General features: G+C 48.2%; 1 protein-coding gene across 1 annotated transcript; it reads right to left on the bottom strand.

Moving 5' to 3' along the window:
• Positions 1-1,562: 1,562 nt before the first annotated feature.
• Positions 1,563-24,240, bottom strand: GGT7 (gamma-glutamyltransferase 7; the record flags this gene model as incomplete). Its single annotated transcript, XM_082669610.1, has 15 exons — positions 1,563-2,244; positions 5,374-5,473; positions 6,639-6,776; positions 7,549-7,666; positions 7,784-7,933; positions 9,580-9,668; positions 9,838-9,965; positions 11,899-11,986; positions 13,910-14,106; positions 14,442-14,515; positions 14,731-14,798; positions 15,788-15,917; positions 17,168-17,319; positions 17,697-17,932; positions 24,072-24,240. 15 exons carry the CDS (start codon positions 24,238-24,240, stop codon positions 2,081-2,083), a joined length of 2,001 nt encoding a protein of 666 aa, XP_082525736.1. The 3' UTR covers positions 1,563-2,080.

Below are 24,240 nucleotides of genomic sequence, written 5' to 3' on the forward strand. Positions count from 1 at the left end.
AGTTGGAGGAATACATACTAAATTATTGTCCATGAGATTTTTTGAAAAGTTGAGATTTTGAAGGCATGGATCATCTCTATTATATACTTATGAAATGTCTGATATTTGAATGATGGTTACATCTGTAATCAGGTAAAGTAATAGTTTTTTTTTCAAAGAAGAAAGGGACATGATCTTTGGAGTCAAACAGAGTGCTTTTATATCATGGATCTACCAACTATCAGCTGGGTGACCTTGGACAAGTTACTTCATGTCTCTGAACCACAATTTCCACATCCATAAAATGGAGAAATTAATATCAGCCTCATAAGAATGTTGTACCTACCTCATCAGTTTCATCACATACCATCATTCTCTTAGTATGCTCTAGAATAGGGGTTGGCAAACTAGTGCCCTTAAGCCAAATTGGACCCTGTTTTTGTAAAATAAAGTTTTATGGGAATACAGCCACAGCCATCTGGTTACATGTCTATGCCTGCTTTTGCACTACAACAGCAAAGTTGAGTAGTTACTACAAGGACCATATGGCTTGAAAGACTGAAATATTCATATCTGGCCCTTTGCAGAAAAAGTCTATTGACTGACCCCTGCTCTAGGAAGAATACACTGGCATTCTTTCTCCTCTTCACCATGGGACCTTTACACACACTGTTCCCTTTGCCTAAAATGACACTCCCACACCCCACATCTAATCCTTTTCTGTCAGTATTACTCATCTCTTCATTACCTTGGGGAAACCTTTGCTGATCCCACCCCACAACTGAACTAGATTACCTTTCCTGTTATACATTCTCATAGCATTCCTCATAGAGTTTATCATGATGGCAATTACCCTAATTATCTGTGCCCTTATTTATTTAATGTTTGACTCCCTATAGACTGCAAATCCATAAAAAAAACTGTCTGTCTTTTTCAATCCTGAATCTCCAGTGCCTAACAAAGTACCTGTAATATAATGGATAGGTACATTCATGCATGAACGATATAATTTGTAAAAGGTAGTTATTGTCTGATATATACTGTATAAAGTATACTTTATAACAAATATTTTACCTAGTAGATGTGCAAATGGTTAAGAGCATAGATTAGGGGTTCAACATCCTGAGATTGAATCCCAATTCTTCCACTTAATACATGAGGAACATTAGACAAGCTCCTTAATCTTTTTTGCCAGTGTCCCATCTGTAAAATGGGAATAATATTAGTACCAACCTCATAAAGTGTGTAATGAAGATTTATAATGTAATTAATATTATCTACATAAAGCATTTAGCATAGAGCCTGGTACACATTAAGTGTTCAATAGATTCTATCTATAATTATAATTATTTTTATTAGTGCAAGTCTTTGATGGATAGCAGATATTGTTACAACCCCCACAAAGTTGACTCCAGCTTGCCCTGGAGTCAGGGCTACTGCGACAAGGTGAGCCAAGGTCTCCTCTCTCACTCCCACTCCCAACACAGCCAAACATAAATCAGGTCAGAGCCATGGTTAAGCAATATTCTTTCTTTAATTCCCCTTTGCAAATGGAAGCCCCTGAGCTGGTCCCCACCCCCACCCCTACCCCACACCTTGGGCCCACCCCAGATGAAAGGCCCCCAAATCAACCTGATGGGAGGAGGAGAGGAGCGCCCCCTCCGTAGGATGGTCCATTAAAAAAAATCCTAGTCATTTAAGAAATGAGACTGGGGACAGGAGAAGGGAGCTGGAAAACAAGCCCAGGTCAGGCCCAACTGAAGATGCTGGGGTGGCGAGGACCCTTGAGAAGGGTTTGCAAGCACAGCCCTAAGCTCAGAGCCTGCATGGCTAAGGGAAAGGAGACAGACAGACAGATAGTCTGACTCCTCAAGGTCCTGCCTGCCTGGTCGTGGACACTGACACTCACCACCACTGCCACCACCACAGGCCTCCAGATGGAGAATTTTCCAGTTACTCTGAGATAGGGTTTGCTAAGCATCCCCTCTGGCCCCTGATCTGGGGCATCCCTGGGGTCCCTCTGAGACCAAACCTGGGAGAAGGAGGGACTCTAGGAACATGCAAAGGCGGGGAGAAGAGACCCCCGCCCCACCCTGCTTCTCTACAGGATGGTAGCTCCGGCTGCATCTGGGCTCCGAGGGTCCTTCACACCGATGATGAAGTTATTGGTTCTCCGGCTGCCATGGACCCAGGACAAGACATCTACCTTCTCCACGTGGTGACCCCTGGCTTCCAGGAACTCAATCTCTTCCTCTGTGAACTCACCTGAAAACCATTCCCCAACATATACACATTCAGAGAGTTTAGAACACTGGCTCAGGAGTCTGACGGTCAGACCTGAGTCCTGGTCCTGGATGCCCTCCTAAGGAGCTGTATGACCTTGGGCAAATTACTTTACTACTCTGAGCCTCAGTCTCATCATGTATAATAAAATGGGTATTATCTGAGAACCTACCACATAAAGTTGTTGCAGGGATTAAAGAAGACAAGGCACACAATGCACAAAGCTCAGAGCCTTGCATATAGTAAGTGATTGATAAGGTATAGTCATTCTTAATATTGGAAAAAGGGCTTGGCTTTGAAGGTCTTCGTTCCACCTGCCTAGGCCAAGCTGCCATCATTACTTGCCAGGATTATCACATAGCCCACTAACGGGTCTTTCTGCTTCCAGTCCTGCTTCCTTACAGCCTATTCACACAGCAGCCATTAGTCAGCCCATGTCACTTGCCCTGCTCAAAACCTTCCAACAACTTTGATAACTCTTAGAATAAAATCCAAAGTCCTTACCAAGGCCTCTAATGCCCAAAATCATCTGGAAACTTGTAACTCTCTAAACTCCTCTCCTCATTTCCTTCTACTCTCTCCCTTGCTTAACTCTGCTCTAGCCTCCTTGCTGTCCCTCAAATAGGCCAAACATGCTCCTACCTCAGGGCCTTTGCACTTGCTGTTCTCTCTGCCTAGAATGCTCTCCTACTAGATAATCACAAAACTGGCTCCCTTACTTCATTCCAGTCTTCAAGAACTTCCTTGGCCACTATCTAAAATAGCAGCCCCTGTCATCTTTACCTTGCTTTATTTTCTTTCAAAGTACTTACTGCTACCTGCATCTTGTTTATTTATTTACTGTGTCTTTCTCCACTAGAATGTAAGTTTTTTGAAGGCAAAAATGCTGTCTTGTTCACTATTGAGTCCCAGTGCCTAGAACAGGGTGAGGACACAGTAAATGTTAAACAAGTATTTTCTAGATAAATGAACAAATCCCCACTCTCTCGCATAAGTTCAGGTCTTCATCATCTCTTGCCTGGACCATTATCCCAGTTTCTTCTTGTGTTTCTCTGACTTAAGTTCTCCTCCCTTCAATCCACCTCCCCTACATAAAACAAATCATGTCATATCCCTCCCATGCTCAACTAGATGAAGTCCATACTTCTTAACATGAACCTCCATGGTAAGCCCTGTAACCTCACCTCCCAATGCTCCTCAGCAAAAATCTGATCTTCTTACTTCCCCAAATGAGATGATTTGGGGTAGTTCTTGAGATAAAGACACACATTAAATAGCATTACATCACCAAGTTGGAAATATATTCCCTTTGTGGTTCACTTTCAATCCTTTTGATAATAGAAAGGACTACGTTCCAGTCTGGTCTCCAACATTTCTAATCTCCTTTAAAAGAGAGAGCAGACCTCAGAACATTCTATGGGCAAAAATGTCTAACTAAAACCTAGAAACATTTGGTTTTTTTGTAGCTGTTTATCATCTATTTGAGGCAAATGATGCCATTTTTCCATTTGTGATTATGATATAAGGTTTAGTTTTAAAATACATTCAGGTTAAAAAGGAAATCCACTTGTAGACACACATTATGTAAATAATGCTTTAGATGGTGTGCAAATCTGTCAAAAGTCATGAAGGTACTGGATAAATTCTGAAGTTTGGGAAACAATGTCTCTAGTCCAGCTGGCCCCCTGGCTGTTCTCTGAGCCATTTTTTCTGGCTTTGCCCAAGCTGTTCCCCACAACAACCCGACCCCGTCCAGAGTGTTCTTTACCTCCACATGCCAAATTCCTGCTCATACATCAAGGTCCAGCCAGTTGTCACCTCTTCCATTAAGCCTCCCGGAGCCCTCAGGTGGGTGAACTTTCCCTTCACCAAGCCTCCGCTCGTCATAGCCTGTCTTAGACTGTGTGCCCTTCAAGGGAGGGCTGGGATGAGCACCCTCACCCCCACGGTAACTGAGCACAGAGCCTTACATTCTACAGAGACCTGAAGATGTTAGTTGAGCAATATTCATTTTCAAGGACTTGGCCTCATCACCCATCAGCCGGGATCCAAGCGTCACTAAGCAACCACAGGGTATGACTACTGAGGAATTAGGTCTGTGGCTTCTACCATGCTTCAGTCCAGGAGGTATCAAGAGTCATGCGGGAAAGAACTGAGTCTTTGGTATCAACCAGGTATGTATCTGATATCAATTCTGCCATTTATTGGTTTGTCTTTGACTAGTTTATAACCTCTGTGAACATCAGTTTCTTTATCTGTAAAATGGGGAGACTGAATAAGCAAGGACCATGTCTCATGCAATTTTGTATCCCCTTTGGACTAGCATAATACATTGTTCTAATAAAAACTCCTCAAAGGTGCACATACTTTCCCAGTTATGAAATTAAGCTGTGTCCAAAATTAAGCACCCGTCCTTTTTAGAAGAAAGTCTATCTCCTCACCATAATCTGTAAGGTCTATGACCTGACCCCTGCCTGCTTTCTGATCTGATCTTACCCTCACTCACCCTGGTTTCCTTTCTACTCCTAAACCACCAAGCCCATTCCTGCAGTGAGTTCTTTGCATTTGTTCCCTTGGCCTACAAAGCCTGCCACAGTTCTCTGCTTGGTGGGCTCTTTCTCACTCTCCAGATCTCAGCTTAAATGTCACTAAAGTGAACGCTTCCCCAGTCATCGAGTTAGTCATATACATCATCCTGCTTTAATGCTCTGCAGAGCATTTGTTTTGCTTTTTTATATTTCTTTATTTCTTTTCCTGTCTGCCTGTAAATGCAGTATCCCTAGCACCTAGGATAATGCCTGGCACACGGTAGGTATTCAATACACACTGTTGAATGAATGGTTTGCAAAATGAACAACTATATCTTATTTTACAAGTGAGAAAACCGAGGCTCAGAGTGGAGACGTGAATTTCCCAAGGCCACAGCCAGGAAATGGCAGGACAGGTTCCAATCTGCAGATCTTCCACTGTTCCAGTAGGAGTTGGTTAAAAGAAACCAAACTTTCACTGGCACGGAGTTGGTGCTGGGAGAGGCAGGGGCACCCTTGGGAGGAGCCCCTTTCTCCACCCTGCCCTGTGCCCACCCCATGGGGACCTTTGCTCTTCACTCACTGTCCACCTGCAGGAGGTTGGTCTGCAGGTCGGGGTGCAGGCGGCCACGGGCCAGGCTGTCACTCAGGTTCCGGTTCAAAGTCAGGACATTCAGCAGGACCTGTAGGCAGCCAAGGGGCAGAAGTCAGGGCTGTCCCAGAGGTGTGGGTTCAGGAATCCACAGCCTTCGTCCCTGGTCCAGACTCCTTAGTCTTTTGAACACTTACACCAGGGATGTCATCTGAGTTTCTCAACAGCCCCAGAAAACAGGCAGGCCTGTGATGACTGTCTCCATTTTACAGAGGGGAAACCACTGGCCAGAGAAGAAAAGCCATTCATTCCAGAGTTTGGAGAGAGCTAGGGAAGAGGCATCACTAGCACCCAGTCTCCTTTAATACAACCCAAGGCTCTCCTTCCTTCTTCTTGGCCAGGAGAGGGCTAATAGCTGGGGCTGGTCTAGGGCACAATGTGGGTACTTTCAGCTTAGTGGCTGGAAGTATGGGTAGGCTCTGTAACCAAACTGTCTGCTCATTCTTACTAAACTGAACCTAACTTCTTAACTTCTCTGGGTCTCAGTTCCCTCATCTATGAAATAGAAGTAAGGATTCCTCCCAAAGTTGGGAAGCTTAAAAGGGTTACCACATGTAACACTGTGCCTGGCACTTAGTAAAATCTCCATAAATGTTAGCTATTTGTTATTATCTTCATTTTACAGATGAGGAGACTGAGGTTCAGAGAGGTTAAGTGAATTCCCCAACACCACACAGCTGGAAATTGGCAGCACTTAGGCTGGGACCCAGAGGTGTCTGATTCCAAAGCTCAGGTTTGTTAACTCACCACCTGCCAAAGTACGGGCCTGACACATATATCAGATGCTCAAGACATTCGTGGAACTGTTGTGAGGTGTTTTAGAAGGTAGCAGGCCCTTCCTTTCAAAAGCAGACCCTAAAGAAGGCCGCTTGTTATTCAGATGTTGACTAGAGGCATGATGGGACTAGAGATTGACAGAACCCAGGCAGCCCAGATGTCCTATCACCTCTCAATTCTACTGGTCCTGCAATTTCCCTGCAACCTGAGAAGACATGGCGATTCAGGGCTCCATTTTTGCTAAGAACAATGTAGTTCATGTCCCCAGTGCTCAGGATGGGCCTGGCACAAAGCAGCCTCAGCCCACGTTTGCTGCGTGAGTAGGAGATGAGGACAAGTCAGAGACATGAGGGGCATCTGCAGCCCAGGTCACAGCTTGCCTCCTGGCCACAAAAGGCCCATCACAGGGGAAAACTCACCTGGGTCAGGCCGCTGAGGCCCCGGGCAGCTCCATTGGCCCCCAGAGCAAGGTAGGTCCCACAGAGTCCTTCTGCTGGCCGGACTACAGTGGGCAGCAGGAAAGACAGTGGCCGCTTCCCTGGCTGCACCGAGTTCTCCTGTTGTCAGAGGACCAAGACCACAGGGGAATAAGAGGCGGGACAAGACAGGAAAGGGCTACTCCACCACTCTTCCAACATCTCTCTCTCCTGAATCTTCCACAGGCGCAGTCTTCATGGGGACTGGCCCATCCCCAGGCCACAGTCTGCTGTTTGTGAAATGGGCAGGGTCCCTGGATAACTGAGGTAGATAATGGGCCCACTGAGCTAAGGGGCTGCTATGGGGCTACCATGGGTGGCAGGAGAGGGATCAAGCCAAGAAAGATGACTATGGGAAAGAACAGAATAATCCCCACCCTGGTCATCTCTATCTGTCTTTGTCTTGCTGGGGTCCCAGCCTGCAGGGAGTTAAGAATGCTGCTCTCACAATAGACAATAATTCACATCTCCTTTCTTTTTGGGTCCCTCTTCAGTGCCCCTATAGTGCTCAGCATCACACAGTCATAAACTACTAATGCTGAAAAGTACCCAAAGCATCAAAAGGGGGCCAATATCCTCACTGTAAAGTAGATGAAGAAACTGAGGACCAGAGAGGGGGGAAGACTTTCCCTGTGTCACACAGTGAGACGGTAGCAGAATGGGACGAGGTTTCTTTGCACCCAACAGGCTCCAAGCCCTGGACTTGGGCTGGGGATGAAGTGGACACCTTGTTTAGGCTGTTTTTCTTTATAATATAATTTCCTAGAAGAAGTGGGGAGGGAGGAGCAGTTATACTACTGCATCTTCTACCTAGCCTCAGGGTCCCCAGGGGAGGAGGAAAGCAAGGCCCTACCAGGCTGGGCGCAGGGTGGTTAGCAGTCCTGTTAGGCCAAGAGAAGTCCAGCATCTGGCTGTTGAGCAGGATCCCCGAGGGGGTGATGAGGCCGCTGCCAAAGGGCCGGTTCAGGGAGCTGGGGGCCAAGGTTAGGGCCAGGTGAGCCCTGCGCCCGCCCTCACTCACCCCCCGCACACCTCCTTCCTGGTCCAGATGATCTCTTGTGCCAGGTTCTGAGTCTGAGCTGGCATACCTGACCATGGCTACAATGAAGTCGTCAGGGCCCATGATCAGCACCTGGGCAGCCGTGGGAGCCCCATTTAGCTCATAGATGGGCAGGAGCGGGACAGGGGCTGTCTGGGAGTCATTGATCTGGCCCCGGAAGTAGGCAGCCTCCACTTTGCTGAAAAGACAAGAGGTAGGAGATGAACACACAATAGGCTCTCATTACACCCCACCTACCACACTTTGTGCTGTCTGTTTGTGCAATTATTTGATTAATATCTGCCTCCCCGCACTGAACTGTTAGGTCTATGAGAGCAGAGGCTCATTTATTCCTAGCATATAGGGAATAAACAGGAAATAGTTGTTGAACTGAATGAATTTACTTAGGTGTTTTTCAGGTTTTCTTCTAGAGGCAATGTAGAATTTATTTCATGTTTAAATCAAGTCTTTTAGTTACTTGACTATATTTATTTAATCCTTTCTATGAAAGTACCTGGAACACAGGGGATGCTCAGAAAATATTTGTTTTGAATGAACAAACTGAATTCATTTAACCTAGCATTTGTAGTCCAGAACTAAAGTTTTATTAAGAGTTTAGCTAGAGGAGGGTTTTGTATACAGGGACCTTTACTTGCTATTAGAAGTTTTTCTTCAAGGCACAGGAGGACTTGGCACAGCAATAACTATTTATTGGATAAATTAGTTAAATGAATTTAACATAAGTGTTCATGTTTTAGAGCTAAATATGCATTGATCTTGAAAACATGAAATTTTCTATTTTTAAAGTTCAACTGAGGGTTTCTTACCTGATAATGGTTAGTTAGTTATTCTAACTGACTAGAGAATGACAAGTCACCAAGGATTACTGAGGACGTCCATTCAGTTTTCAACCACGAGGGCTAGTGGCCACACAGAGAGGGCACAGAGGGTCTTGTTTCAAGTGGTTTGGGGGCAGGCAGCAGGGAGGCTTGGTTTTTAGGCTTTATCCTTGTGGCCTTGAGCTGGTTTTCGTTTTTGGTTGCTGCTGTTTCCGCTTTTTAATTATTAGCTGTTCATTTAGTCTCATCATTTGCAACTTAATTCATAGAGGGTTGTTTGAGTATCAGTATAAATTTATATGAACTATATTTTTGGCTTCTGAGTTTTCCTTTAGCTAGCCTTATAAGTCAGTTATAGTAGCAGCTACATAGTAATCAATCTTACCTCTATTGCCAATTGAGAATAACAATGATATTTGTTGAATATTTATTATGTGCCAGACAACTTGCTAAGTGCTTTGCATGTATGATCTTGTTTAGTCCGCACCACAACCTCATGAGGCTGGCACTGTTAATGGCAGGCCCTTGTAGAAACTGAGACTTAGAGAGTTTAAATGACTTGCCCAAGGCTGCACAGCTAGTGGATGGTGAGGCTGGGATTTGAACTGAGACAGTCCAACTAGAGCCCACAATCTTACTATGTTATGCTGCTGATGTAAGTACATTTGAATCAAAATCCCCACCACCTCTAGTATTTGCTTGGGGGCTCTTTTCATTGTTATTAGGCTTTCTTTTTCTACTCAAAAGGGGGGACAGATGGGTCCATATAGGTGCCTGCTAGGGTCAAAAAAATTTGAGAGCTATATAAAGTAGACCACCTTGTTGTACAGATGCAGAAACTAAGGCGCAAGGTGAGGCAACTAGTGTCACACTGTGACTTGGGGTTGAGCTGAAATTGACTTGGGCCTTCAGGCCTTATTGCTCCACCAGCTGCTTTTCACCTGATTCTTTCCCCACACCTGCCACCGCCTCTACAGTACCCAGGGTCCTGCCCCTGGGGACCCACCTGAGCATGTCATCCATGCTCTCAGTGATGGTAGAATCGTAGACGGGATCTCCCAGTCTGCTGGCCAGAGCTAATGCGATCTTCAGGGTCTGAAAACAGAGCAGGAGTGTGGAAGAGGTTGCCAAGCCCTCCCAGCACCCACACCAGGTGCTGTGTGAGAAAACTTGGAGGTGATTTAGTCAGGCCTTCTGGCACTACCCCATCCCCCCACTCTTAGTGTCCCCAGGCCCAGGATGGAGTGGAGGGGGTCAGCCTTACCTCTGCCACCCAGTGAAGAGCCTGTTCCCGGGATACCAGGCTGGTGAGGTTGAAGCCCTCGAGGATGTTGAGAGCACTGATGAGGGCAGGGCCTGTGTGTGGGGGTCGGGGACTGAGAACCAGGTGGCCTGAAAGGACAGGAAATTACCGACGGCAGGGGAGAGGTCAAGGCATCTCCACATCCCTCCATCACACAGACTGAAACCACTGCACTGAACCCCCTCATCAGGTAGGAAAACTACACTGGGAGGCAAAGGGACCCACCCAAGTTCACACGGCAAGTCAAGGGCAGGGCCAGGACTCCAACCCAGAACACTTGTCTTTAGTTTCCTCGTCCATATGAGGAAACTAAGGCTCAAGAAAACTGTGATTTGCCCAGAGTCACACTGCAGTCCATTGGCAGAGCAGGGACAGGTGTCCAGATGTCCAGTGTCCTGGTCCACCATGTGTCTCCTTTCAGCTCCTCCCTTAGGCCAGGATATTATTCAGGGCTCCTGCTGGTCCCACCCCTGAAACTTCCTGGAAACAGCAAACTTCTCTTTCTACTTGAGGCCCCTGTTATTGGATGTTTGGACATCAAAGGAACAATAATAATACTTGACACATGATAGTTACGTTAACTAATTAACTCATTTAATCCTCATAACGGGTACTGTTATCATTCCCATTTTATAGGTAAGGAAACTGAGGTACAAAGAGGCAAGCTGGTCCAAAGTTACAAGAGGTAAGGGGAGCCCAGAGTACTCAAGGTACTGACATTGCCAAGAGAACCCAGGCTGCGGAGGGCAAATGGAAATCAAATACTACACATTCAGTACCCATTCTGATCAGGATAACTTCCAACATCATCTCATCACCTCCTCATGGGCACCCTGAGCAGTAGGCACTATTATTATCTCCATTTTAAGGAGGGAAACAAGGCTCTGAGTGGGAAGTGGCTTGTTCAAGGTGAATGGCACAGCTGGTACTCAAACCCAGGTCTTCCTGGCTCCAAAGCTATGCTCTTCCTCTGCTCAGTATAACACCACTTCTGGTAGAAGAATCAGGCTTAAGAGATTGAGGCCTGGAAACCTGAATGCAGAGGCAGCCTCTCCTGGAGCTTGAGGTTATCTGGGCCTCCTCGACGGGAGAAAGCCTGAGAACCTTCTGAGGGACTCAGGAACCTACCACTTTGGGTTTGCAAACATGGAGTTTACCCATGTCATAATGCTTGGCTTTCTGGGTTCTTCACTGGTTTTGAGTTTGGCAGGTTAAGTTCCATTCCTCCCCTGGGCCTCAGTTTCCTTTTGGCACAATGAGGGGGCAGGTATCTGACTGTCCTGAAGGGTTTGTTCTAACCTGAAGCTAAGATGGATTTTGGTCTTATGGACTCTTCTTAGGAAGCATAGGGCAGTGAGTGTGGGGCTGGGGAGCGGGCTGAGGCAACACAGACCCTGAATCAAGAACACCTATGGGGCTTCCCTGGTGGTACAGTGGTTGCGAGTCCGCCTGCCAATGCAGGGGACACGGGTTCGAGCCCTGGCCCGGGAGGATCCCACATGCCACGGAGCAACTAGGCCCATGCGCCACAGCTACTAAGCCTGCGCTCTGGAGCCCGCGAGCCACAACTGCTGAAGCCTGCACGCCTGGAGCCTGTGCTCCGCAACAAGAGAAGCCACCACAATGAGAGGCCCTTGCACCGCAACGAAGAGTAGCCTCTGCTCGCTGCAACTAGAGAAAGCCCGCGCACAGCAATGGAAGACCGAATGTAGCCAATAAATAAATACATAAATAAATCTATTAAAAAAAAAAAAGAAAACCTATGGCCAGAACCCCAAATTCCAGGCCTTAGCCTTTGACCAGACCTCCCTCCCCATATCCTAAATATTTGGGGTAACTGACTCCACAACTACTTTAGAAGTAGGCTGACTCTGGCTTGCTTCAACGGTTGGCTGTTTAGGCAGCTCATTGCTTCGGTTTCTCTCTTGTGAAATGGGGAGGAGCCACTAGGCCAAGAGGATGTGGCCCTGGACTGGGAGGCCTCTCCTGAGTGGGGACCCTGGGAGCTGGGGGAGAGGTCACCTCTGTACACGCCACACACAGGCTTCTCCAAGAGGGCACTGTAGTTGCTGAAGTCCTCCTCAGTTATGACACCCCCTGCATGCTGAGCCTGGAGGGGAGAGAATGACCCCCACCACTGTGAGTCACACACCACACTGTGAGCATGTGGTTTAGCCTAAGGTATATGTTTGGATCATACACAGATCAAATGGTTACAAATATTGTGCCTTCTGCAGTTCCCATCATGGCCTTTAGGGACCCCATCAGCTGTGGGTACCCCAGGAAAAAGGAAGGGGAAAAGCACTAACAATAAGCACCCACTATGTGCCAGACATTGTACTGGATACAATCTATGAATGACCTCCTTAGCTTGGCATTCAAGGCCCTTTGTGATCTGGCCCCTGCCTACCTCTCCCACTTCATGTCCTGCTATTCCCCAATGAGCTCTGTACAGCGACCCAGAGTGACCTGCAGGTCCTGAACTCATGACTACATGTCTTTGCACATACTGCCCTCTGCCTATGTAGAAGGAAGATTTTCCACTTACAGCAGCACTTGCCTAGGAGATATCAAAACTGAATTCTGCATTTCACTATAACCAACTAAAATCACTCCAAAACCATGAACTCTGGTTGACCCTCGTAGGACAACCCTTACGGGACATAACTGAGCACTTTACTGACCAATGATCTAATCTTGTACAAACTGATGGGCTCATTCTATCCAGCATGCTAATTTTTAATTCTAAATTAGCATAACCACTAGGAATCCTCTCCTTTTTTTAGTACTTTTAAGTACCTGAAGCCTGTGATGTCTAATCTACCCTCAGTGACCTACACATTGAATTTCTTGGCTTTGTCTGGTAAGTTAATAAATTCAGCTTTGGGTTTTTCTCTCTTAAAGCTCTGATGGTCTTTGTTAGAGTTTCCTTCATCCCCTTCTCCACCACCAGGAGAGGATATGCAACCCAGGTCTGGCTAATCAGATCATTCCTTTTCTGTGCTACCATGACTGGTTTGGGAATAGTCATGAGACCTATGATGGGCTGATAAGACATAACCTTGAGGCTTTGCTGGAACTATTTGAATGAGAAAGGCTCTTTCTCTGGGATGGCTTGCTGGAAGGATGGCTGCTGGAGAGCAGGTGTGGAAAGGATCTGACAGAGTGATTTCAAACAGAGGAAAGTAGAGTTGTGAGACCGAAAGAAAGAGATACAGAACAAGTCCTTACAATGTGGAAGGAGTCCCTGGACCCAGTAGATCTAAAACCAGTACGCTGCTGTACTTTCCAGGGATGTCTGTTTGAGACAGGCATCTATCACCACATCCATAACTCCAATGCCCAGCACAGAAGCTGGCTCAGAGCAGGTTCTCCATGAAAGCAGAATGAATGATGGACCTGTTTAATTCCCATAACTGTATGGCAGAGATAGACATAACCACCCGCATTGTACAGATGAGACAATCACTGAGTTGGTCTGTGTATCTTTATCTTGAACATAATTTTCCGTTAGTGGTTTCGAACTATCAACAATAGTTCTCAGAACCCATTACTGCCTCAGACTGAGACTCTTTGGGGTTGGGTGGTAAAGCCCTTGTGTCGATCCTCCCCAGTCCTGAGTCACCAGTGAAGATGGTGTCTCCCTCGGTCCCTAGAAAATCCAGGGAGCAGGGTGGGATTGTGGGCTCAGGGAAGCTGAGGCTGATCCTGGGTCTCCACCAGGCCTGGGAGGGCCAGGACAGGCCACTATACAGGTTGGTACCAGCCCTGGGGAGCTCAAAGGTACCTCTCACAATCAAGACAAAATATTCTCATCACACTAGGAGGTTCTTTGTGCCTCATCCCAGTCAACCCCTCCAATTCCCCAAACTACTGATCTGATTCTGAGGTTAGTTTTGTCTATTCTAGAATTTCAAGTAAATGGAATCCGCAGTAAATATATGCAGAAAGAAAGACAGGGAAGTGAGGGGGAAGAGGACTTCTCTGCAGTAGGGTCCTCCGCCGCAGGGCCAGGGGTGCCCCACACGCTCACCTCTGCCACCATCTCCAGTGTGAGGTTGCCACCGGCATAGAAGGCAGCGGGGCCATAGGTGCCAAGCACATCCAGCACCGCCGCCAGGTCAGGCCGTCGCAGCAGTGAGCCAGGTAGTGGCGGGTGACCCGAGGGCAGGAACGTCTCACGGAAGCGCTCAGACGCATTGGGTGGCGGCTGTTCAGCCAGGGCTTGGGCTGCGGGCAGGGACACGAGGCTGGGATGGGGGTGTTGGGACTGTACACGCAACAGGTGGGGTGGATGAGGGCTGAGAGGCCGGCCCTAAGTCCTCCGGCCCCCCAGGAGCCTGTTACAGAGGTGGGGGGGGTAGTGGTGGTGTATATGGGCCAATCCCAGATCCCCACCCCCCATTGGAGGATCCCTCCCAGTGAAGGTAGGGTGGTGTGGGGAGGGGGTCTGAGGAGCAAACTGGAAGAGAGGCACTTCCTGGCTTAGGACCTAAATTGCAGAGGTTCCCTCTCCCCTCTCCATCAAACTCATGCCTTTCCCTCCACCCCCAGGCCCCACTGACCTAGATCATGGGTCATGTTGAAGCCATCTTGGGCCACAGCTGCTGCGAAGGCGAGGACTTGGGACCATGGCAGCCTGGGGGAGCCGGAGAGCAGGGGGTGGAGGAGGTCCTGGGGGGAGGAAGAAGGGTCCTGGGGGGGGAGGGGGGTTCCTGGGAAGGAGAGTCCTGGCAAGGGAAGGGGATATTAGGAGGGGGGAGTTGGGAAGGGAAGAATCCAGGAAGGTAGGAGAAGGCCACCCAAGGAGGAGTGCAGGCAGGGGCCCCTGGTCCCCAGGGGGAGAACCTTTACCTGCCATAGAGCTGGTGAGCTTCGTGTAGCCCCTTCACCATTCCGGGAACCCCCACCAAGAGCCCAGGCTGGGCAAGGCGGGCAGGTGAGGGAGAGAGGAGACCAGGTCACTGGAAGGGGGGGCGCTGGGCTGAATTCCTCAGAGCCCCAAGCCAGGGATGGGGGCTGGCACAGGGGAGAGACACAGGCCAAGTATCCCAGAGGAGGGACAAGCTGTCCCCAGCAGGCATCCCTCCCACCTCCCTGACTTCCTATCAGCAAATGCAGAAAGGCCTCCTTTATCTGTCATAGCTGAGGGATTTATAAATTAAGCAAACCCTTTTAAGAGCCAAGACATAACAATTTAGATGGAAACCTGTCTAGATTGGATTATACCTACTCTTGCCTTTTAAAACAGTGGACAAGTGACCTTCATTTAACCTTTTCATTAACACACCACCATTACTCTGAACTGTGATAATTCAGGGGTGTGTTTGGCTTTTGCCACTGCACTAAATATCTATTTTTCCAAGTAATTCTATTTCCTCCTTTGCTCTCAGTAGATAGTGGGTTTGCCTCCAGCAGTTCCTCTATAATCTTCCAATATGTCATGGGCTAGGAAAGTTACCAATAACAGCCTCAGAATGAGATGTGTGAGTGATAGTGCAGCTACTTTGTGACATCTCAGACTGCTCAGTGGCTCTTTTTCTTCCTTCTTATGTGCCAGATAGGCAAGGTCACCAGAGAAGTAATGTGGTGCTGCACTGCCTGTTATCAAACAATCAGATTTTCTGGTTCATTATTATTATTATTATTTTTGGCTGCACCTTGCAGCATGCGGGATCTTTCCCCTACCTGGGATCGAACCCGCATCCCCTGCAGTGGAAGCGTGGAGTCTTAACCACTGGACCGCCAGGGAAGTCCTGGTTCATTATTTTATTTTGGGGGCTGCCTATCTCCCTCAGAGCCTAAGAGCATCCTGCTTAACTCTTTCCCTCACCTCCATAGTAAATATTCAGCAAGGTAATGCTTGGGTTAGCAGAAGGGCAGTGAAGGGAGACACCCCCCACCTTCTCACCGGGGTCCCCACCTTGGTCTCCCAGGATCTCTGCAGGGCCTCTTCTCTGAGAGCCCCTGGGGCAGACTCTCGGAAATCAATTAGGTGGCTCTTATTCCGTCGGATGTCATGTACCAGCATCACACCCCCACTAGGAGAGACACGGAAGGGGGAGGGTGATGATAAGATGCCACTCCTCTGAACAATTAACCTGCTGTTCCTCAAGCCCCCCACGCTGATGGCTAAAGGCTCAGTCTGTCATCAGGAGTCAGGTGTCTGAGCTCCCTCTCCAGCAGAGATTCAGAGACTCAGCTACCCTATCAGGGTGGGGAGTGAAATCAAGGGGTTGGGGGACCCAGAGTCCATGGACCTCTTCCAGCCTGTTATTGGAGACTTTAATCCCTGACAAGGGAAAACCCAGAGACTGGGAGAGCGGGATGTTCTGCTCCCCCTCCACCCCCACCTCCTACCACAGTTGGACCCCTGCCAGCTTCCTGCACCTGCCTCTGTGGTACGTCCCTCTCCCTCTCCCAGGACTGAATTATGTAAGGACAGACTGTACACAACCAAAAGTGGAATTTCTTTCGTAGGGCCTGGAAGGCTGGTCTTTCAGGAGCCAAGATATGGACTTAGTCAGCTTGTCCCTTTTCTGTGGTTTGCTTCCATCTGAGATGGGGGTTACATCTGAGATAACTGGGCTGCCAGCTAACATAATAGGGAAAGCAGGACAGCTAAACAAAAGGGAGTGGTAGGAACTATGGCCAAGTGGACAGTACAAGCCCCATCATGGGAAACAGCTTCTATTCAGCTCCAGATAACTGCAGCCGGGTGAGAATGTAGGCCCAATGTTATTAGGTCTCCTGATTGTTCAAGAAATGTTAGAAATCTGGATTTTTATGAAAATTCTCAATTTTTTAACATCAGCAACCAAATTTTAAAAAATTTAAGTGTGCAAACTAAACCAGGCTGTGTGCCGGGTGTGGCCCGTGGGTGGCCGGTTTATAGTCTCTGTTTTAAGAGGTCTTACCCTGGGGTGTATTTTTTGAGGATAGAGGATCCATTGCTTTCATCAGACTCACAGGGATGTGTTTTAAGGATTTGTAAACGCTAAGAGTTGAAGTATCACAGCCTTAATTAATGACAGTATACCCCCAACTGTGTACCTCACTTTATAGAGTTTATGAAATCCTTTTCCCAGTTAAAGAAAAATCTTCTGAAAACACCTCCTTGGACTCCATGTAAAGAGAAAGGGGTAAGATTGGGTGTAGAAAGAGAAACTGCAAGGAGATGGGGCCCAGTTGCCCCTCTGCTCAAACTTGGAGAAGCGCACATGAGGCCCACAGACCAAGAGAAAGAAGGAGGCCTGGGGCACCCCAACCTCCGCAGCTGGGAGCTTCTTACCCGCCCAGGCCAGAACTGTGAGGAGCCACGATCCCCAAACACAGGGCTGCTGCCACAGCTGCATCCACGGAAGATCCCTGTTTACTGAGCACCTCTATGCCCAGCGATGTGCAGTGGGCGGCATCAGTCACCACAGCGCCCTGGTGAAAGATCTGGAAGGGGGAGGGGACTAGGTGGGGGCAGAAGGGGCCCCCTGCCTCCCTAAGGCACCTCCACTAACCCCAGAACCTCCAACAGAGGGTGGGGATGGGAGCCCTGCCCTTTTATCCCCTTGACTGTCCCCTAAGAGTCTTCTTTCCTTACCTCAAGTGCCTCCTACCTGATCAGTTCCCTTCTTTGAGCTCTGTCCACCTCACGCCCAGGAGGCCCTCCCTTGAGACCTTCCTCTCCCATGTCACCGCCCTCTCCCCTTTCCATTTGTTGGCCCCCTTTCACCACTCAGCCAGTCCTCAGTTCCCAAGGTCTCCTTAAGCGCTTCTTCACCCCTCCTCCCCAGGTTCTCTCCTCTCCCCCTCCGCTTCCTCCTCACCTGGGGGTCCCCGAAGTAGATCTGCATGATGAGTGCCACAGTGACACCGGTGGCAAAGGTGAGGCAGGCTGTGACGATGACCGTGAGCCCGTCCTGGCGGCAGGAGCACTCGGACGCTGCCGCGGAGAACGGGTCTTTGCGCGTCTCCCGCAACGGCGACCCGTCCTGGCTGCCCATCTCCGACGACGACGACGGCAGCCGCTGCAGCCGCGCTGACTTCAGGAAGGAGTCCGGGTCTGCGGGCGGCGGGGGTCGGTCTGGGCGCCTCTTACCCGGCCCTACCCGCCCTCTAGGCGGGGCTATTCCGCGTCCCCCCCTCTCTCGGCCCCCACCACCCAAACTCCACTAGACAGCACTGCTCCCCTTTCAGCGTCTCCCCATGCACCCCAGGGAGGGTGGTGGGGGGTGGGGGGTGGTCCCCGCTTGGAAGAGACAGGGACCCCCAACTGGGCAGCAGGGCGGCTGGATTCCCATCCCTAGGCCACATCGCCCGGGACCCAGGACCCAGAGCTGAGAACACTTCCTGGAGAGGCAGGGGTTGGGTCCTCCCTGGAAACCAGATCTTGCCTCAGCTGGGGCCCAGCCTTCTGTGCAAGGAGGCAGCTCCATAAACTGAGCGGAGGGGCCCTGTCTTCCAACCTTGTTTTCGCGATCCATCCAACCATTCATTCATTCAACAAATATGGAGGGCCTGCTATTTGTCTGGTCCCATGCTAGATGCTAGGGGAAAGGAACAAACAGTTCCTGGCCTCATAGGTTTTGAAAACCAGTGGAGGAAGAAGATAATAAAGAAGTAAACAAAGGAATATATCATTACAAGCTGTGGCAGGTGCTATGAAGAAAGAGAAGGATGACAAGGTCCTACTGTATAGCACAGGGAACTATATTCAATATCCTGTGATAAGCCATAATGGAGGGACTTCCCTGGTGGTGCTGTGGTTAAGAATCTGCCTGCCAATGCAGGGGACACGGGTTCGAGCCTCATCCGGGAAGATCCCGTGCCGGGATGCCACGGAGCAACTAAGCCCGTGCACCACAACTACTGAGCCTGCGCTCTAGAGCCCGTGAGCCACAACTACTGAGCCTGTGGGCCACAACTACTGAAGCCCACGCGCCTAGAGCCCATGCTCCGCAACAAGAGAAGCCACCGCAATGAGAAGCACGCGCACCACAACAAAGAGTAGCCCCCGCTCACTGCAACTAGAGAAAGCCGGCGTGCAGCAACGAAGACCCAACGCAGCCAAAAATAAATAAATAAATAAATAAATATTTTTAAAAAGCCATAATGGAAAAGAATGTGAAAAAGAATGTATATATGTATAACTGAGTCACTTTGCTGTACAGCAGTAATTAACACAACATTGTAAATCAACTATACTTCAATTAAAAAAAGAATAGAATTATAACAACAACAAAAAAGGATGAAATGATAGAGAATAATGGTACATGTTGGAGGCAATTAGCTGGGGAAGTCAGGCAAGGACTCTCGCAGAGGTGACTTTTAAGCTGAGAACTAAGGGATGAGGAGCCAGCCATATGTAGAGCAAGGAGTGAGTGTGTAGAGTGTTCCGCAAAGAAGGAAGAGCAGGTGCAAAGGCCTTAATGTAGGAATAAGTTTGGTGCATTAGAAAACAAATAACTAAGGTTGGGGTGGCTCTGGTGTGGTGAGCAAGGGGAAAGGAAAGAGTAGTAGGTGGAGGCTAGGGCAGATGCGCTCGGCCTTGAGGGCTTAGCGAGACGGTTGGATTTTACCCTGAGAGCCACAGGAGGCCACTGGAGAGTTTTAAGCAAGAATGTGAAGCCTTCTGTTTTGTGTTTTAAAAAGATCCCTCTGGCTGCTATCTGGAGAATGGATCTAAGGATAATAAAAGTAGAGGCAGGGGACATTTGAAAGCTACTTACTTGCTGGGTGACTATGGACAAGTCATTTCAAGTCATGAGCCTCACTTTCCTCATCCTAATAATGGAGCTGATCCCTAACTGGCTGGATGGGTACAAGGATTCAAAAAGGTGATGTATGCCAGGCACTCTGTAGGTGCTCACTAAAAGTTATTTCCATTTCTTTTCCACCCTGGCCAGGGCTGAGACCCTCTTCCATCCCATAGTCTCCCTCCTCTGGGATATATTAGCCTTGAACCCAGGTCTCTAAATGGTCTAAAGGTCCTGGGTGTTTGTGAATAGTAAAGAAATAGCCTGATACCTTGACCTTAATATGTGACTGTACTCACAATGTGTTTTTAAAAGTTCATTCATTCAAAATATTTTTGAACACTTGCTACTATGGCCTAGGAGTATAACCCCTTTAAAAGTCTGTGGGATAATATTAAGAATTGACTGTTATATTTTCCTGTTTAAAATACTATCATGGTTCATCAATGCCAAAATGATAAAAATCCAAGCTCCTTAACCTGGTGTTCAAGGACCTCCATAATCCATACTCCCCTCTTTTGTATAAATAAGAAACCACATACATATATAGATAATTTTTAGAAATTCTTCATGGTGGTTACTTTTGGGGGAAGATACTGAAGATGGGAATGAGATGGAGTGGGAGAATTTTTTGTTTGAAATTTTTACCACTTACATATATTTCTTTTGTTTTTGAAAATCAATACATATATTTTTAAATAAATAGGAAAAACTGCAGTAGATAAGAATGGAGAAGAGGACTTTTACATTTTCTCACTGTTCTTTTTTTTCACCATGAACATATAATTTTTTTAAAAATTTCTATTTAAAAAAAGAGACTTGTCTTCTGGAAGCCTCCCTCAGTTGATCATGCTTGCTTCCAACCCTCAGCACCAGCACCAGAGTCTGTAAATAAAACTGATTTACAGTTGATAAACTAATTCAAGTTGATATTTCCAGGCACTTGTCCTTAAATCTGTTTTCTCCAATCAGATATGAGGAGCCAGGAGGTGAAGATGCTATGGCTCCATCAGAGTTAGATATATTCAAGACTTCTTATTCTACCAATAATTTATTATGAATATATAATATAAATATAAATGAATATTGTTTTCCATTTATTCAATAAAAATATTTACTGAGTATCAACTGTGTAAGTGGTGGGGAAGCAATACCATTGATTTTGCTGATGTGTAAGGACAACAGCAGGACATTGGGAAAAGGCTAGTTTGGGACCAGAAGAAACAAGTCATTTGGGAGAAAAAGGATGAGTTTAATTTTGGCTGTTCTGAATTTGTGGGACAACAGCAGGAGTTGTCTGAAGGCAGTTGGCTTAGTAGGCATCTAATTTTTATCTGCTTAGTCACCATTCCCCACTCAATTTTCTTTTAGAGAACACCAGATCCCCTCTCTCCTTCCTCATTCCCTCATTCCTGGTCAGAGTGAGTATATGACCTAGGCCTAGCCAATCAGAACAGGCACCTCTGTACAGTGATTGGTTCACGTTCACGTGACCAGCACCAGCACCAATGATTTTCAAACTCTGTTTTGTTTTGTTTTTTGCTAAAATATTGGGAAAGAGAAAGACTTTCTTGTCTAGGTTGCTAAGGTGGTAAGATGTAAGCCTGTTGCTACTGGGGACATCTTGCTCCCACAAGATGGGAGGTTTTCTGAAGATGAAGCCCATAAAAATGAAGGCAAAGCAAAAGATGGAGAAAATCCAAATCTTTTTCAGGTACCTCAATGCAGCTATGCCTGAAGCCCTATATCCTGAACTTTTCAGTTATGCTACCCAATAAAATTCTCTTTTTAGATGTAGCTCAGTTTTAGTTGGGTTTATGACAAATGAACCCTGCACAGAGTTGACTTGGTCCCTGGCTTGCTTACTCCTCTGAGGGGAGAATCACTAAAGATTTTTGAAACAGGGAGTGACATGATCAGAAATGCAGGGTGCTGGATGGATTGGGTTGGGAGGGGGTGGGGGAGAGTCAGGAAGCAGGAAGAATAGCTAGAAGCCTATGGGTAATAGAGATAAGAGAGGATGGTGGCTTAGTCTACAGTGGTGATGACAGGGATGGTGAGATGGAATTTGGAAGATACTTAAGAGGAAGACAGAGAGCATCTGACCACTATTTAGAAGTGAGCAGAAGGGAGAGAATCATGGGTGGCTCCTAGGCTTCTACCTTGGGGACTGGATGGATGGCAGTGTCATTAATTGAGAATGACATTGGGGGAAGAACAGGTGTCTGGGGAAGAGAGGATGAGTACAGCATGGAACATGTTGAAGGTGAGGGACTTTCAGGACATCTAGAGGTGGATGTCTGGGAGAGAGAAGGACACATGGGCTTGGAGCTCAGAAAAGAGCAAAGAAAGTTTTCGCCAGTCTTGGAGTGGTCACCATCTAGCTCTGTTTTCCACAAGGCCTGCTGTGGGGTGCCTGGCACTTGGTTCTGTGGAATGGCAGGCTAGAGGCCAGCTGGGCACAACCAAAGTCCTGCATAAGAGGATGGGGCAGTACCATCAGGTGGCACCAGCAGGTTGAGAACACAGGGGGTCATGTTAGCCAGCAGGCTGGTCCAGCTGGGCCAGAGGAGCCTTGGGGCTTGAAAGTAGTGCTGGGAGACATGGTATTGAAATGACCACACAGGTAGGATGGCAAGGTCCTTGGAACCTTAGTGCACAACTTGGCATAAGGTGCAGCTTCCTAGAAACTCAGGTGACCAGGGTCCCTCCTGGATTTTTATACAGCTGAGGGCAGAGCCTGTATTAACTCCTCAAGGAACTCCCTGAGGTTTGAGAACCCTTCCCTTGCCATTCTTTCATCCTGAGATCTTCTCTTTCATTCATTTATTTCTTCAACAGTTTTTATTGAAAGCTTAGCACTGTGCTCGATGGTGCAGAAAGGATGGTGAACAAGACAGTCATGATCCCATCCTCACAGGGCTTATAGACATGGAATAATCAAAGGTTGCACAAATAAATAATCACAGGTTTTGATAAATGCTAAGACATTCATAGGAAAGGAGGATAAAACATATCAGGGGTTTCCAATCTCTAGACTGGGAGAGATAGGCATTCCCAGTTGAGCTGGAAGAGGAAACTAAGACCTAGGTCAGGGTAGGTGTGCCCATGGTCACACAGTGAGTCAGGGCAGTGCTGGGACCATAAGTGGTATTCTTGGCTCCTGAACAAAGGACCTGGTTTCAGGCTGGTATCCACCAGGACACATCCTCCCACTTCTCTCCCGGCTACCTCCTGATTCCAGGGCTACTCCCTTCAGAAAAGAAGTTTTAATCTGCGGCTTTGACATGTGATGACCATAAGCCTCCCCACCCTCCCCTCAAACCCCCTCCAGGAAGGGTACAAGATAGTCAGGTTGGCGGGGGCTGCTGGTCAGGGCCAGGTGACCGGAGAATTGTGGAGGGGGAAAGAATTTGGGGCTGTCAGGCTAGGAGTAGCCACAGAAGGGCCAGGCCAGAGAGGGCTGGGCAAGAGAAGCAGGATCTGCCAGGCTGGTGAGGGATAGGGCTCAAGTGCAGGCACTGAGAGGAAGAGAGAGTGAAGTAGAAGGAGGCTCTAATGCCAGGAAGTGACGTTGAGGGAATGGGGGATGGAGGATGGAGGATGAAGAATGGAGGGGAGGACAGAGAGCTGAGCCACATGGACAGGAGAAAGAGCATTAGGGAAGAAACGCTCAGAGAGCTCTCAGCCCCAGGTGTCCCCCAAGCCCCGTCTCCTCCCTCCCTACTCCCACCCTTGCAGTTCCTGCAGAGGGCTGAAGAGAATACAGTAAAATTCTGGAGCCTGCTTCCTAGGGGGCAGGGTACCTTACTAACATCCTGGCCTGGTCCACTGCTCTGGGAGGGGTGAGGTATCCACAGGGCAGTGAAGGTGCTCTGGTCCCCAAGGACTTTGAGAGGTCATGCAGTCCATCCCCCTGTCTCCCAGTACCCATCACTCGCAGATGGATGGGAATCATATTCTCTTTACCCCTCCCGGGACACGAAGAGATTCTCAGCTTCTTCTCATGGTCTCTCCTTCCCACAATCCCTGGTTGTGGGGAAGTTCTTCTCAAGACCTAGCTTCTATCCATCCTGCTGCAGTCTCTGACTTGGTTTCTCCTATCCTGTTCTCTGTGACTAGAGAAAATCCTCTTCTAGGTGATCACAGCTGTTCCTTAGGAACTCCCCGCCAACATTCCTTCCTTATTAGTTGGTTCTTCCCAAGGGGGTAACCCCAACCCCTCCTACTGCAGTCCCTAGCATCGTTCTCCCTTGTCGCATCCTAAGCCTCCAAGGAAGAAATGCATCCCCAGCCCCACCAGATAATGAACAGAGACAAGGGAGAAGGGAGAGGTCCAGAAGGAAGGGAATGAATTAGGGAGATGGAGCTGGAGGTGATGCTTCGCGTAGATGAAGGAGGACCGGGGACGTCCCAGGGGGCAGGGACGGGGCCAGCGGGCCTCACCGGTATCTGGGTCTCCCAGGAAGGCGTCCTCGTCCTTGCGGCTCCTCAGAGGGGCCGCGGGCGCCGGCTCGTCCTCCGGCAGCCTCGGGAAGCTGGTGATGCTCATGTAGTCCACCGGCGAGTAGGCGCCCAGGGCGCTCTCCTGACTGGCCTCGTTCTCTGCCGCCAT

This window comes from Grampus griseus (genome assembly GCF_964374135.1).
Source record: "Grampus griseus genome assembly, chromosome: 14".
Lineage (NCBI taxonomy): Eukaryota > Metazoa > Chordata > Mammalia > Artiodactyla > Delphinidae > Grampus > Grampus griseus.